The 14,868-nt window shown below is 53.2% G+C and overlaps 1 protein-coding gene across 1 annotated transcript in view; it reads left to right on the plus strand.

Moving 5' to 3' along the window:
• Positions 1–14,868, plus strand: part of RAB11FIP3 (RAB11 family interacting protein 3) — a 70,176-nt gene that overhangs the window by 24,182 nt on the left and 31,126 nt on the right. The window contains exon 3 of the mRNA XM_079321067.1: positions 6,336–6,427. Within this exon, the coding sequence (XP_079177193.1) occupies positions 6,336–6,427 (92 nt within the window). The remainder of the gene's footprint in view (positions 1–6,335; positions 6,428–14,868) is intronic.

A 14,868-nucleotide genomic window follows, 5' to 3' on the forward strand; every position in this document is an offset into this window, starting at 1 on the left:
AGTTAGGGGGAGAAGCAGGGAAGGGGATTCAAATGTGCCATCAGGAGTATTTTTCTGTTACTCTGCATAGCTTTTAAGGGATTTTGGAGGGGAGCAGGAGGGCACAGGGGCTGCTGGACACTCCCTGTAACATACAGGATGTCTTTGAGCAGCACAGTCATCATTTCCAAGAGATGGCCCAGGACTGTGGAGCACCACCTTGGGGAGAATTCTTCCTGCAAGTGTAGTTTAGTGCCTCTCTTATGTATTTCCTGTCCCAAATTTCCCCTAAGCCCAGGCTGGGTTCTGGTCAGGACCTAGAGGGCAAGTCTGAGATCAGAGGCTTTATAAATAACTTTATAAATAATTTTCATTGGTGATTTACAGCTCTGTTGTTGAGATTAGAGCCTAGGCTGGAGCAGGGGGTGTCTGTAGTCCCTGCCCAGGCTCACAGCTCTCCTGTTCCTGTCTTTTCCAGAGGCAGGTGGGTGGTTCTGGTCCAAAACACTTCCCAGGGCTCAGTGACAGCTTTGGAGAGACTTGGCATTAACTGTGGTCAGTTTTTGGTGTGGCTAGTGGAGGGCAGAAATGGCAAATGAGATCTAACAAATCCTAGTGCCTGCATATTGATGGAAGTACTGTAGGTGTTGAAAGTGTTTCCTTTAATCCTTGTGGGTCTGGAAGCTGTGCCTGGACCCACACAGGCACTGCTGTGATAATTAAATTCAGCCATGCTTGGAAGTAAGAACATCAGAGCATTTCCTAGGCCTGAGGTTGGAAGCTCTGAGCTGGGGAGGATTGAACAGGGTTTAACTCTTATCCTAATTTCTCCATTTGGGAGCTTTGTTCAGGATGGGGTGGTGGCATCCAGTCAGTCCCAGCCTGTGGAACTGTCTGGTTTCTGCCTGTGTTATTTGGGGTGTCACAACCTCTACTCCATTTGAGCTCCTGACTCAGGGTTCTCTTTAATTATATTTTGCTTGTGGGACAATCTTATCTAAAAAGTGCCACTCATGCTCTGTGAGCTCCCAGGTGTGGAGCATCTCAAGGACAGTGGCCACTGGGTGTCCCCAAGGTTGTGTCAGCACTGATGTGCTCCTGGAAGCTGACTTGGGATGTTCTGCTGGTTCATCCTTCAACAGGTCCTGCCTCAGCCTCTCCACAGAGCAGGGACTTTAGGGACATGGGGTAGTGGTGAGTTAATGGTTGGACTTGATGGTCTTGGAGCTTTTCCAGCTTTAATGATTCTGTGATCTCTGTCTGAAAAATCCAGCTTAGTTTCCAGAGGTATAGAGATTTGGAAGTAGAAGAAGTGAAGGAGCTGGAGGACATCAGGAGGTCTCTCCAGCAGCAAGCCTTTGTTCTTGGCTGGCACAAACCTGCAGGAATCTGAGCTGGTCTTGGTGACTGGCACACACTGAAGAGACCACTCAGATTGCTGGGAATTAAAAATGAGATCCCATGTGTTAAGCTCAGCACAAATTCCAGGTGTTAAACTCAGCACAAATTCCAGGTTTTAATTAAAGTCAGCACAGATTCCAGGAGTCAGTAGTGGCCTCCTGGTCCATCTCTGGGGCAGAGGCAGTGATGCTCACCAGGCCTCTGAGATGAAGGGAAGGCAGCTGGATCTGTGATTCCAAAGGGCTTGGATGCCATGGAGTGAATTCCTTTTCCAGTGGCTTTCCCTGGTGAGTCTGAGGGAGGCTGCAGAGCCTGTGCTATAGGAGAGGATCAAAAGGAATGTGTGATGAGCCCCAGTCAGTGAGCAGTGATGCTCAGGAAATGAGGGACTGCTGAAGAGCTTTAGCCAGGGTTGTGTAAGCAACCTTAATTCTGCCACTGCCTCCCTGGGAGCCTGGGCTGCTGCTTGCTCCATCCCCTGTGGCATTTTGGGTTGGGAAATTACAGTTTTCAGTAAGTGCTCCTGCTCCTTTGGCCCATCTCTGGGGGAAGATGAGCTGTGGGGAAAGCAGAGAGTAGAAAGCTGCTCTTTTATAGGAGCATCAGATTATAAATGTACTCCTGGGCCACTCTGGGGAAGGTGGGTGAGTGGGATTGGGGCTGGCTTTTTCCCACAGGGATCACACCACATGTGATAAAGCACAGGACCCTGAGTGCCTCTGGAAATACTGGATAGTGGCTCCCCCTGTGCAGGATCCTCCTAAATTCCTGCAACTTTTAAATATTTGGCTGTGTGTCTCTTGTTTTCCAGCAGCATTCCCAGCAAGGCAGCTGGGTTTATATCACTTGTTCTCCCTTAAGCCAATCAGAACTTTGTCCTGCTCATTTTTGGGGTCTGTTTTATTCTGTGCCATTCAGGCAGGTACCAAGCCTTATTCCCACTCTGAAAGATGCAGGTCTGTGAGCTCACATAATCCATCCTGGTGGAATCCCTCAGAGTTTGAGGCTCTGTGGCTTGCAGCAGTGTGTACAGGGTGTTGGCAGATGATTTAAATACTCCTGAAAGGCTGTTTTTCTGGGTCACTCCTATATGATAAAACTGGCTCTGTGTGACCCATGTGCCACTGCTGTACCCACAGCCCTTCACTCAAGGTGCCTTTCCACAGCAATCCTGCCTTCTGGAAGCAGCTTTTAGAATCTATTTCAGGAGCTTTATCCCAGAACTGCTGTTCCTGAGGATTCTTGGGAGAGCCCGGGTGACTCTGGCACACCTGAGAGCTCTGAAGCTCAACAAGATATGGGAAGAGGTCTCTCATCCACCCCCATGGAGAGCTCGTGGAATTATTTAGGTTGGGAAAAGCCTCTGAGATCACTGAGACCAACCATTCCCCCAGCAATGCCACCACTGACCCATGTCCCCAAGTGCCACATCCACATGGCTTTTAAATGGTGGCTTCTAGTGACAGGACAAGAGGAAACAGCCTCAAGTTGTGCCAGGGGAGGTTTAGTGTGGATTTTGGGAATATTCTTTCATGGCCAGGCACTGGCACAGCTGCCCAGAGCAGTGGTGAGTCCCCATCCCTGGAAGGATTTAAAAGCCATGTGGATGTGGCAGCTGGGGACATATTTCAGTGCTGGCCTTGGCAGAGCTGGGGGAATGAGTGGACTTGATAACCTTAGAGGCTTTTCCAACCTGAATGATTCCATGATTCTGTGATGGCTCAGCAGTAAAGCTGCCTGGGAGGTCTCTCAGAACCTGATTTTTACCTTTAATAGTTTTGGATGTTTGTGGATGTGACTGGACTGGCAGTGGGAGTGATGGATAGAGCTGGAAGTGCAGGAGAAGCTGGTCATGGCACTCAGAGGACAAAAGGCAGAGCCTTATGCCACCCCCAGCAAAAGCTTGGATTTGACAGAGTGGGGCAGAGGTGACTCCAAGTGTTGTGACCACATCAGCTGTCAGTGAGGAAAAGAGAAACCAGGGATGGGTGTAAGCAAGGAAAGGCTGTTTGTGCTGTGAGGGGCAGGGAGAAGGGGGTGAGAAGCAGAGCAGGGGTCAGCTGGGGCTTTGATGTCCATGGGGAGAGCAGAGGGAATGTCAGAGCTCAGCCTGTGCCATGGATTGGTGCTGCTGGTGGCCCACAGCCATCCCTGGCTCTGCTCCTGTTTGGGAAGCAAACCCCTCCAGCTGTCACCACGTGTCTCCCTCTGCACCTGGGGACAGTGCTCTGCACATGGGGAGTGACACTCACACCAAGGGCCCTCGATTTTCTGGCTCCCAGGGTTTTTTGGCTCTTTTGGCCAGGAATGTGCAAGGCTGTTGTGCTGGCAGACTTGCAGGCAGGCTCTCCATGGCAACTCTCCCTATACACAAAGCATCATATGGCTTTTTTTGGAGGGGGAGGGAATGAATCCAGCAGGAATGTCAACCTTTGTTTGTGGTGCTGTTTGTCTTTGCTCTCTGTGACACGTGGAAATGTGGAGTGCTGGCTCCTGAGCATGGCTTGTGCTGGCCACGCCACCACGAGGGTGCAGGTGACCTCTCAGATGGATTTTTACACTGGAATTTGCTGTGAAAATAAATCCATGGTACACAGAGACCCCCTCTCTGGGCTGGACTCTCTGCACACAGATGGATCCCGTTCATCCTCACCGTGTTCATTCCCCAAAGGGCTGGGAAGGCTCCAGAGCCCCTGGTTTGGGCAGGAGGCAGGTGATGGATGCAGGAGCTGCATGTGCCTGTGCTCTGCCCACGCTTCACACCCCTGATTCCAAAGGGAAGCCTTCTCTGCAAATCCTCCCTCTTCAAGCCCCTCTGGAAGGAATGAGGAGAATAAATATCTGTGTCTGTAGAAAAGTAGGAAGTGTTTGTGTGTCTGCTTGGAGGGGGAGGAAAAGAAATGCAGTGGGGATGAGGAGAAGGAAGAAGCCTGTGCCTTTGGGATGTGGTTCCAGGGGCTGCTGTGGGGTGCCAGAAGGATCACTGGAGGGGGCCTGGAGCTGACACTGCCTGGGTGTGCTGCCTGTCCCCTCTGGGTGCTGTGACACAAGCTGCTTCCAGGAGCACTGTTCGGTTTTGGTTTTTCCCCCAGATGTGGCACCCACTGAGGTGAGCAGTCACTGTCCCCATCCCCTCCCTGCTGTCAGCCAGGAGGCTCAAATCCCAGAATGGCACCAGGGATCATTAATGGGAAAATAGGTTATAGAATTATTAAGGTGGAAAAGACCTCCAAGGTTATCAAGGTCCCCCAATAGTCAGAGCAGGAGGTGACCTTGCCCAGGCAGCATTTCCAGGTGTATCCCTTCACCCTGCTCTTCCTTGGAGCAGCACCAGTGGGACATAGTGGCACAGCAGTGGGACACTGAAGTTCTAAGCTGTGAGCAAGAGCACCTTCCCCCTGCTGCAGCCCTGACCCTGTGGAGCACAGCATGGCTCTGGTGCTGGAACAGCAATTTGGGTTATTCCTGGGGTGGGTTCACAGCCTGGGAGCCCCAGGCCCAGGGGAGGGGAGGGATCATTTCTTTGGTGCCACGTGTTCAACTTCTCCCACCCCAGGGAACCCATCTGGTTGGTGGCTCCAGCATCTCCTGGTGGTTCCAGCATCTCCTGGTGGTTCCAGCATTCCAGGGTGCCCACCTGTGTCTGCATTTAGTGCCCAGCTGAGGGGCCCTGGGATGGTGTTTAGGTGGGAGATGCTGCTGCAGCCTGAGCTCTCAGTTCATCCCGTGCCCTAATCAGAGATTCTTATTGTGCTTTGAATTGAGAGGGACTGTAAAGTTCTTCTCATTCCATGTCCAGGGACACCTTCCACTGTCCCAGGCTGCTCCAAGCCCCATCCATCCTGGCCCTGGACACTGCCAGGGATCCAGGGGCAGCCACAGCTGCTCTGGGCACCCTGTGCCAGGGCCTGCCCACCCTCCCAGGGAACAATTCCTGCCCAATATCCCATCCAGCCCTGCCCTCTGGCAGTGGGAGCCATTCCCTGTGTCCTGTTCCTCCATCCCTTGTCCCCAGTCCCTCTCCAGCTCTCCTGGAGCCCCTTTATGCCCTGGAAGGGGCTCTGAGGTGTCCCTGGATCTTTCTCTTCTCCAGGTGAGCACCCCCAGTGCCCTGACCAACCCCTAATCCCTTGACCTTTTACCAGATGTATTAAATGATGATAATGTGATTCTTTTGTGAAAAATGGCCTTTCTTGATACCTGGAGAGGGCCCCAAAGCAGGAGCTCTGCCAGTGCCTCTGGGTGCGGCTGGCACTGTCCCGTCTGGGCAGCTGCAGCGGGACAAACCTGTGTCCCTTTGGGGGGCTGGCACGGGGCTCTGAAGGGCACAGAGGGGTGTCCCCTGTCCCTCCCTGCTCGCTGTGCATTCCCGGGGCACGGCTCCGAGGTTGCGTTTCCAGCCCGCTGTTTACCCGGCGCTGCGGCGGCGCTGCCAGCGGGATCCAGGCCGTGTGCCGGAGCGGCCATTCGCCGCTGCCTCAGGGAATTCTCGCTCCTTTCCTCGCTGGAAGCGCGGGAGCGCTGCTGCCCCGCCGGGGGTTTGGGCTGGGGGAGGAATTCATTTTGAGGAGCTCTTGCTGCAAATCCGGTGCTGTTGCGGCGATGCTCCCGATGCGGGAGGAGCCGGCGCCGGGAGCTGCAGGCTGGCTGCCTTCCCCTGCCTGCCTTCCCCGTTCCCATGGCGCTCGGCTGCCACACACACCCCGCGCACTCCCTGCCCACAGCCCCGAGAGAGGGATGGCGAGGCAGCCGGGGAAAGGAACGGAGGGCGTGGGGGGTGGTGAAGGCGCCCTGTAGGATCTGTGGCAGATCAGCCATCGCCTTCCAGCCCCGGGAGCAGCGGCCCCTCCTGAGGGCTGGAGGCGCCGGTCAGCGCTCGCAGTTCTGCCACATTGCCAACCCCTGGGTGCAGATTTCTCTGTCAGTGATGCAGCCTGTGCTTCTGTCCCCTGCAGACCCTGACAGCCAGCTGTATGATATGGGATACACCCCCGAGGAGGAAGCCCCGGCCTGCCCCGATGAGTTCGATGATTTCGTCACGTTTGAGGCAAGTATGAGCTCTGGGCATTCCCATAAATGTTGTTTGATGTGGAGTGGGATTTGGGCATGGAGGAGAGGGGATGAGCTGTGACTGAGCTCAGGGGTGCTTCATGTGTAAAGACAAATTCAGTCTCTGGCTGACGGGCCCAGAGAAGCTGCACCGAGCATTTGGTGCTGTTGAAGTTAAAATTGGTGCTGATAAAAGTGGAAGAGCAGAGCACGGTGCCCTGGCTGGAAAGGGAGCCCCTTTCTGTGGTCACACTCTGGTGACACGGGAAGGGGACCTGCTGCTCTTGGGTTTGTCTTCCTGCTGGAGTTTCTGAGCCTGGAAAACCTGAGCTTGGTTTTGAGCTGTACCAGGCAGGAGCCTGCCTGAGAGGCACAGCAGAGCAGTGAGATGTTGACATTTGCTGTTCTTTGACCAGTAAAAGGCAGAGCAAAGGACAAAAAGGACAAAAATCTACATTTTTTCTCTATTCTTGGGCTTGATGAAGGCTATTTCTCTGATTTAGGTTGTTTTCCTCTAGTTAAAGCCTCCATGGCTGGTTCCCTGCTGCATTCCTTACCACAGGAGCAGGTTGCAGCAGTGATCCTGCTGTTCCCAGCTGGAAAGGAGAGACCTCTTGTCTGTGTCTGGGGTTTGGGCTTGGCTTGGAAAGCTTCACCCATTCCTGCTCTGTGCCTTCCAGCCTGGGAGCAAAAGGATGTCTGGGTCCCTGTCCCACGTGGGGACTGAATCACTTCCCTCTGCTTTTTGTTTTCCAAACTTCCCTCTTCAGGGTTGTGACACTTGTGTCTTGGTAGCCTGGATGTTTTTGGGGTTGTTCTTACAGGACCAGGAGTCAGGCTCTGATCCTTGTGGACCCCTTCCCCCTCAGGATATTTATGATTCTCTGTGATTTTTATCACACTACTTATTGCTGGCAACGACACTCCTGACCTGCTTTGTATTTGCATGCAAATATATTTATTCATATCTGTGTGTATTTTTGCTTGGTACAGTCTGTAGTACATAATTTTGGCCTTGTGATTTCTTGATAAAAGGTTAATTATAGCCTGGGTGTTGGGCAGCTGGTCCTTAAATCATGGAATGATTTGGGTTGAAGGGACCTTAAAGCTCATCCAGTGCCACCCCTGCCCCTTCCACCCTACCACATCACTCCAAGCCCCATCCAACCTGGCCTTGGACACTTCCAGGCCAGCCACAGCTTCTCCAGGCAAGGCTGAATATTGGTTTATTTTTTCCTTATTGAAAGGTAGTTACAAGCCCCAGGAAGAGCTGGGGAGAAGTGGGACAGGAGGGCAGGCAGGGAGATGGATTTCCATGCTTTTTAAGTGGTGCAGGGTCACATTTTAACGCTGGACTGAGCAGTGTGGAGGCTGTGACAGGCAAAGGCTTTCACTTTTTGCTCCTCAGACCTGTGTCAAGGGACCATCTTGCCTGAGATTCTGAGTGAGGATGTTTTCCAAGGGCTAATTTAACATAGATGAGCTATGTCAGTGCTGGGAGCTATTCTGGGCAGCAGTACCAACACGGCAGGTGTGTGCCCCTCTGGGATGAAATACGTCTGCTGCTGGGCCAGCCTTTCCTTGAAAAGACAAGGTGACCCAAAGGAAAAAGGTGATGAGTCCTGAAATCTCCTTTTCCAAAAGATCTAAGTGGATTTTTATCCTGAATTCAGTGTAGTTGTCTAAAGGACAGCTCTGCTTATAACATGCCGGGGAAGAATTATCCTTGTTGTCTTGGATACATGATTCGAAATAATTTCCAGCCTGCCAGGATTTTGTAGAGGTTCAGCAAATGAGAACATGCTTGAGAAATACCACTCAGCCTTGGGAGTGTAAAAATAAACTGGAGTCTTGGGGCGAGGGGGTTTTTGTTCTCTTCTGGCTGAGCTGTGAGCTCCCAACGTGCTTTTTATCCCACACATCCTGGAAAGATGGAGCTGGCCCAGGGAGGGAGAAGCTGTGGTACAAAGCATCCTGCTGGGAGCACTGGGAAAAGAGCTCCAGCAGACCCTTCTTCCTCAGGTGCAGCAGGATGTCAACAAGGCAGAGAACAGAAAAAACAGCCATTCCCAAAATCTATATTCCATCTCGCTTGGATTCTCCAGAAGAGATGAGGGGGGGGAAAAATCACCTTTTAAACTGAAGACATCACCTTTCCTCAGAGTAAACTTGTCAGTGCACTAAGCAGCAGTTTGGGCTCTGGGATATCCCTGTGTCAGGTCTGGGAAGATGCTGCAGCAGGACATCCAACTGAACACACCCCAAAACACAACTGGGACACCTCAGGGAAGCCCCTCTGGCTGTGGCAGGGCCCTGGGGTGAAGTGGCACAGCTGGGATTTCTCCTCCCTGTCACATCAGGGCAGAAGGAGTTGCTGCATTTGCAGAATGCTGGGAGCTGCTGTGGTTACTGGAGTGGAGCACTGGCTGTGGTCCCTCTCCTCCCAGTGGCTGGAGTGCTCAGCTCTTCCAGATGCTGGGGTCTGACAGGGAGCTTTTCTCCTCAGTGTTTGTTCAAACAAGTATAAACAAGTGCTCTAAGTATCTCCAGGAAAATGTCTTCTCTCTGTTAATAAGGTTGCTCTGCTCAATGACTCATGTCCTCTTCTGGTGACTGTCATCAGGAGAGCTCAGCACCCATGGAGAGCCCTGAGAGCCCAGAAATGGGACTTTGACCCAGTGTTTGCTCTCCAGAGAGAGCCACCAGCACCTGCTTCCTCCAGGACAAGGCTTTTGAAGGGGACAAGGTGTGAGCTCAGGAATTGGTAATGTTGGATGGTCCCCCAGTTCAGCCACTGGTGTGGCTCTGGATGTGCCATGGGTCTCCTGGCTCCTGTTGCACCACTCCAGGAGTGCCCAGCACACAGGGCTGTCTGTTAAGGTGCTTCCAAGGGGATTTCTGCTCCTGTGGCTCCACTGAGACAGCAGCTCCTGCAGCCACGTGGCTTCTTGTGCCTCCTGCTGGGTTTCAGGGGGCTCATCCCAAACCTTCCACACATTCAAGAGGAGCCTCATCCCTGTGCACCCATCTGGGAGCAGGGACACCATCACCTGGCTGGGATCACCTCCCATGTGTTCTCCTGCCCCAGGGGGAAGCTTGAGTGAGAAACCACCAGAAGCTAATGACAACCTTCCTGCTTTGTCAGAGTCACACTGAAAGTAGCTTGGAGCTTTTCCATCTGGACCCTGAGCCCTGTTTTCCCCCAGGCTGGGCTGGCACAGCTTAACTGCCTGGAAGGTGGGAGTTCTTGCCTCCCTTGTGAGCTCCTGTGGAGCTCATGACTCAGTGCTGAGGCACAGGACTCATTTGGAATGCTCTGGGGAATGTGGAGGGGAAATTTGAGTTAGTTTTCCTGGGATCATGGAATCATTAAGGCTGGAAAAGACCTCCAAGCTCAACACCCTTGGGGTGCCTAGGGTGAAGACTCTGCCCCTCTGCTCTGCTCCTGGGGCAGGTGACCCCCTTGGGCAGTGCAGAGTGGGAAGGATGACTCTTGGAAAAGGGAAATGAGGCATGGAAATGCTGGGATTAGACTGGGATGGAGATGTGCAACTTCAGGTGTTCTGGAGGAGAGGCAGAGCCAGCTCTCTGTAAAGGCTGCCTGGGAGCACCATAAATACCCCAAAGAGGGATTTCTATCTCTGAGAACTCGTGTTTTGGGGCAGCAAGGTCAGAGGAAGGCTCTGGTTGAGCTCTGCAGGACAGGGCAGCCATAAATCCTGCAGCTGCAGTGCCTTGTGCAGGGCTGTTGCCATCTGCTGGGCAGCTGCCGTGGCTCCTCTTGGAAGCAGCCAGGAAAACATTCTGCACAGCCACAGCAGAGGAATTTGGCTTTCCCTGGAAGCCTTCACCTGCCCAGGCACGTCCCCTCTGGCTATTTGTCTAGCAGGGAGTTGTACAGCATGAGAGGAATGGATCTGGGGAGGAAAATGGGAGTTGGGCAGGTCCCAAGTTTTGAGTATTTTGGGAGTAGGAGCTACTGCTGGCTCTCCCAGCCTGCCTGCCTACAGGTGCAGCTGTATTCCAGCTCTGAGTATTCTCTGACATTCTGTGCAACAGTGAGCAGCAGCTTTAAGGCCAACACATCAACTCTGTGAAACTTTAACTCTCTTAAAGCCAGGACTTATTTCCATGCTGAGCAATTGAATTTCAGGCTTCTTTGAGGGCAAAAATCAGAGTGAGGCCATTGAAATCCACCTTGCTGGGTTTCTCCAGCTGCTCAGAGCTTCTGCAATGAGGACCAGGGACTTGCAGGGTCCCAGCTGTGTGTTGTGACACAGAAACTGTTGGAGCACGTGGGACTGGAGCTGGGCTGTGCTGGAGCTGCTCCCTGAGGTGTCACTGTCATCCCTGGTGCCTTGTGTTTTGCAGGGAGCCCAGGTGGGGTGGGTGTAGGAGGCTGCTGCAGGCTCCTTGTGTCCCCTTCTGGTAGCCCTGGGGACCTTCTGAGCCCTCCTTTCCTAGTACAGAATTCCCAGGATACCTGCCTTCCCAAAGGCAGAGTGAGCCTGGTGAGCACAGGGAGGGTCCTGCTTTGCAATCTGTGACACGTTAGATTATAGAAATGGGGTTTTAGATTATAGAAATGGGGTTTTAGATTATGGAAATGGGAAATAGGGTTCTTATTACAGAAATGGGAGCCTTATTTCCTCCTCTGCCTCTCCCCACAGCACTGTTAGCACAGGGTGCATGTCTGGCAGGGGCCACAGGCTGAAAAGATGGGGTTGAGCTCTGTGACCACCTCTGAGCTGTCCAAGGGGCTCAAAGCACCAGGACAGACCTGAGTTCAGCTGTTCCCTGGCTGTCCTAACCCAGGGGGGAAGGTCTGGTGGTTGGAATGGGACATGGAGGTGAGAGCTCAGGTTTTTTGTACCAGTGCCATTCCCACCTTCTGGAATGGCCTCAGGAGGCCTCTGGTCACAGGGCTGACCTGAAAGCACCATGGATGAAATGGTCATAAACCCCTCTCCAGGAGCTGGCTGCTGCAATTTGGGATAATTTTGTCCTGAACAGCTGGTGGATTTGAAGTCTTGCAGGTGGCTGGAGCTGCAGGGCTGTGGAATGGGACAGATGCAGTGCAGTGTCTGTTCACCTGTCCTTGGGAAGGACATGGAGCCCTGAGCAATGTCCCCATTGTCCCCAAAGCCTTTCTGCTCCCCTCCAGCAGGAGATGAAGGGCCATGAGCCCTCTGGACAGCAAGTGAACAGTCCCATATTATCCTTGTATTCACAGAATCCTGGAATGGTCTGGGTTGGAAGGAAGCCTTAAAGCCCATCCAGTGCCATGGGCAGGGACACCTTCCACTGTCCCAGGCTGCTCCAGCCCCATCCAGCCTGGCCTTGGGCACTGCCAGGGATCCAGGGGCAGCCACAGCTGCTCTGGGCACCCTGTGCCAGGGCCCCTCACCCTCCCAGGGAACAATTCCTGCCCAATATCCCATCCAGCCCTGCCCTCTGGCAGTGGGAGCCATTCCCTGTGTCCTGTCCCTCCATCCCTTGTCCCCAGTCCCTCTCCAGCTCTCCTGGAGCCCCTTTATGCCCTGGAAGGGGCTCTGAGGTGTCCCTGGAGCCTTCTCTTCTCCAGGTGAGCACCCCCAGAGCAGAGGGGCTCCAGCTCTCCCAAATCAGCAATAATTTGATATCTTAAAGACTGAAAATACTAAGGAAATTAATTTATTGTGTCAACTCCAAACTGTGTAGAAGGAAGGATGGGCGTGTAATGTGTTAGAGATGTCCTTGAAGGCAGGACCCAAGTGCAGGGCCATGGTGAGAAATTTGTCTTGCTGGTCAGAAAAGTCCGAGTTGAAGTGTTTGCCCTGGAGGAAATAAGCTGGAAGGAGTTTGGAAAACAAAGTCCTTGGAGCCTTATCTTGAACCAGAAGCAGATTGTGTGAGACTGGGAACGTGGGAAATGGGCTGTGGGACACCAGGAAAGACCAGGAGGGGAGGGGGAGCAGTGGAAGCAGAGGTGCCTCAATAAGAGTTTGAGAAGTAAAACTGACAGGGATTGGGATTTCCTAACTAGTTTTAGTGTCTGGTGTTGGGCTCTCATGACAGTTGCAGATGTTCTCTGAGGTCCTGAGGCACCAGCAGAGGAGCAGAAGGGCTGTGAGCTGCTCTGTGGAGGAGCAGATGCAGGCAGAGCTCGGGTTAAAGCATAACTCCTCAGTGCCGTGCTGTGAGCAGCACTCTGAGCCTGGGCTGCCTCAGCAGTCAGTGCTTATCGAGGGACACTTCAGCACTGTGCCTTCTGCTCACAGCTCCACCAGGGAAAAGGGCAAAACCTGCTTTGGGAAGGTAATGGAAGGAAATCACTGTGGTTATGCTGGGGAGGAAGGGCTGATGGAGCTCGAAATATGTGAGGTTTCTGCGGAGAGGAAGCAGAAAACCAGACAAAACCCTCAAACCTTGTGGGTGTGAGGAGGGCTGCCATGGGGAAGGGCACCCCATGGATCTGCTGGGAGCAGCTGCTGGGCTGAAGGCTGGGGCAGGGTGGCATTGGGCTGTTTGTAAACCTTCTTTGGGGTCAATATTGTCATTGCCTGCCAGAGATCACCCTCTGAGTCACCAAATTGCTTCTGACCTGCCCCTGGTGTGCAATCCAAGCTTTATTCATCCCTCTGTTTCTGCCTATAAGGAAGGAATTTGTCATTTAACGCTTAATTATTCACCAGAAACAGAGCAGGGAGGCCGAGATAAACCTCAACGGGTCGACTTGGGATTCAGCCTTTTTCTTTGGGGATGGATTCCCGGGAATGAGCACCTGGAGCGGGTGCTTTTATTTTGGAATCGAGGGGAGCGGGAGGAGGCTGCGGTCGGTCACACGGCAGGGAAGTGTGCGAGCTCTGCTCCTTATCGGCAACAAAAGCAGCTCTGTTGGGGCTCAGCAGCTCTCTCTTTAAGCCTCCCCTGGACTTTGCTTCCCTCCTGCCTCACAGGAGCAGCTCCCAGAGCTGGATCTGCCTCTGGACAGGATGTCTCCACAGGTGGGTTGTTGTCACGAAATGAGGGGTTGGATTCTAGAGGTGCCAGCAAGGGACAGATTGGGAATCCACCTGAACTTTTACACAGGCAGATCCACCTGGGTTTTTACGTGGGAATGGTTTAGATTAAAAGAGGAGAGGTTTAGATGGGATATTGGGAAGGAATTGTTCCCTGGGAGGGTGGGCAGGCCCTGGCACAGGGTGCCCAGAGCAGCTGTGGCTGCCCCTGGATCCCTGGCAGTGCCCAAGGCCAGGCTGGATGGGGCTGGAGCAGCCTGGGACAGTGGAAGGTGTCCCTGCCATGGCAGAGGGGTGGAACTGAGTGGAACTTTAATGTCCCTTCTAACCCAAACCATTCCATGATTCTGTGATTCCATGGGCTGTGGTGTAACTTCACACTTCTCTGCCTGGGTCTCCCTGGGGGAGTTGAATCAGCAGGGACAGTGCCTGCTGGTTTTTGGGGTGCTGGGAACAGTGTGCCTGGTGTGGTGTTTTGTGAGTTGGTTTTGGGTTTGTTTTTTGGGCTGGGTGAGTGTTTTTAATTTGCCCCAAGAGGTGCAGCACGTTTCTCTTGCCCAGCCTTGAGGGGGTGATGGTAACAACCCAAACTCCAGGGGCTGAGTTGTGCAAGTTGCCTTCACCCAGGGCTGAGCACAGGCTTCCCTGACAGCTGGCATTGCCCAGCTGTGTGTGAAGAGGCAGCATTGGGAGCAGAGCTGGCAGTCCCCAAAGTGGCATTCCAGAGGCTGAGCTGCCCTGGGGTGTTCCAGGGCTTTGGGGTCAGCTGCATTAATGTGGGACTTGAAACACAACTGTGTCCCTTCTCCCTGGCTCCCAGCCTGGCACTGTCACTGCTGTCTGGGACACAGGGTGTCCTTTGGAGGGGGATTTGTGTAGCTGATCCATCTCCTCTCCATCCTGTGCCCAGTCAGGGCTGGATTCTCCAGAAACAGGCTCACACTGCTGGGAAAGCAGAGTTGTTTTTCCTTTTCCTTGTCACTCACCTCCCCTCCTAACCTTCCCAGTGTTTGTGTTCAAGGACAGCAGGGCTTAGGGATGCCAGGACAGCTCCAGGGACAGCCCTGCCTGGAAGGAACCTCCCTGGAGCCAGACTTTGCCCTCCTTTCCAAGGCAACGCCTTGGCAGAGCTGAAGCTTCTGTCCCTGGCAGATCAAAGCTGAGCCTGTCCCTGCCTGGACCTTGCAGGTGATTCCCAAGAGCCCTTCTCCTCACACTGCAGCAGCTTTTTTTAAATCCATATGGTTTATAGCACTTTCAAACATCTCATTAAGTAATCTTTCCTCCCATATGTCATCAGATGCCTGAATGGATGAGCTGCTGCTGGAGAAGGTTCCTGAAGCACCTCCCCACCTCACCTGTCCCATCAGGGCACATTACATCATCCCAGTGCTGATTGCACCATTGATTTCCTTTTACAAGCAGGAGTGCTCACCTT

Source organism: Erithacus rubecula (assembly GCF_903797595.1).
Source record: "Erithacus rubecula genome assembly, chromosome: 17".
In the NCBI taxonomy this organism is placed as follows: Eukaryota; Metazoa; Chordata; class Aves; order Passeriformes; family Muscicapidae; genus Erithacus; species Erithacus rubecula.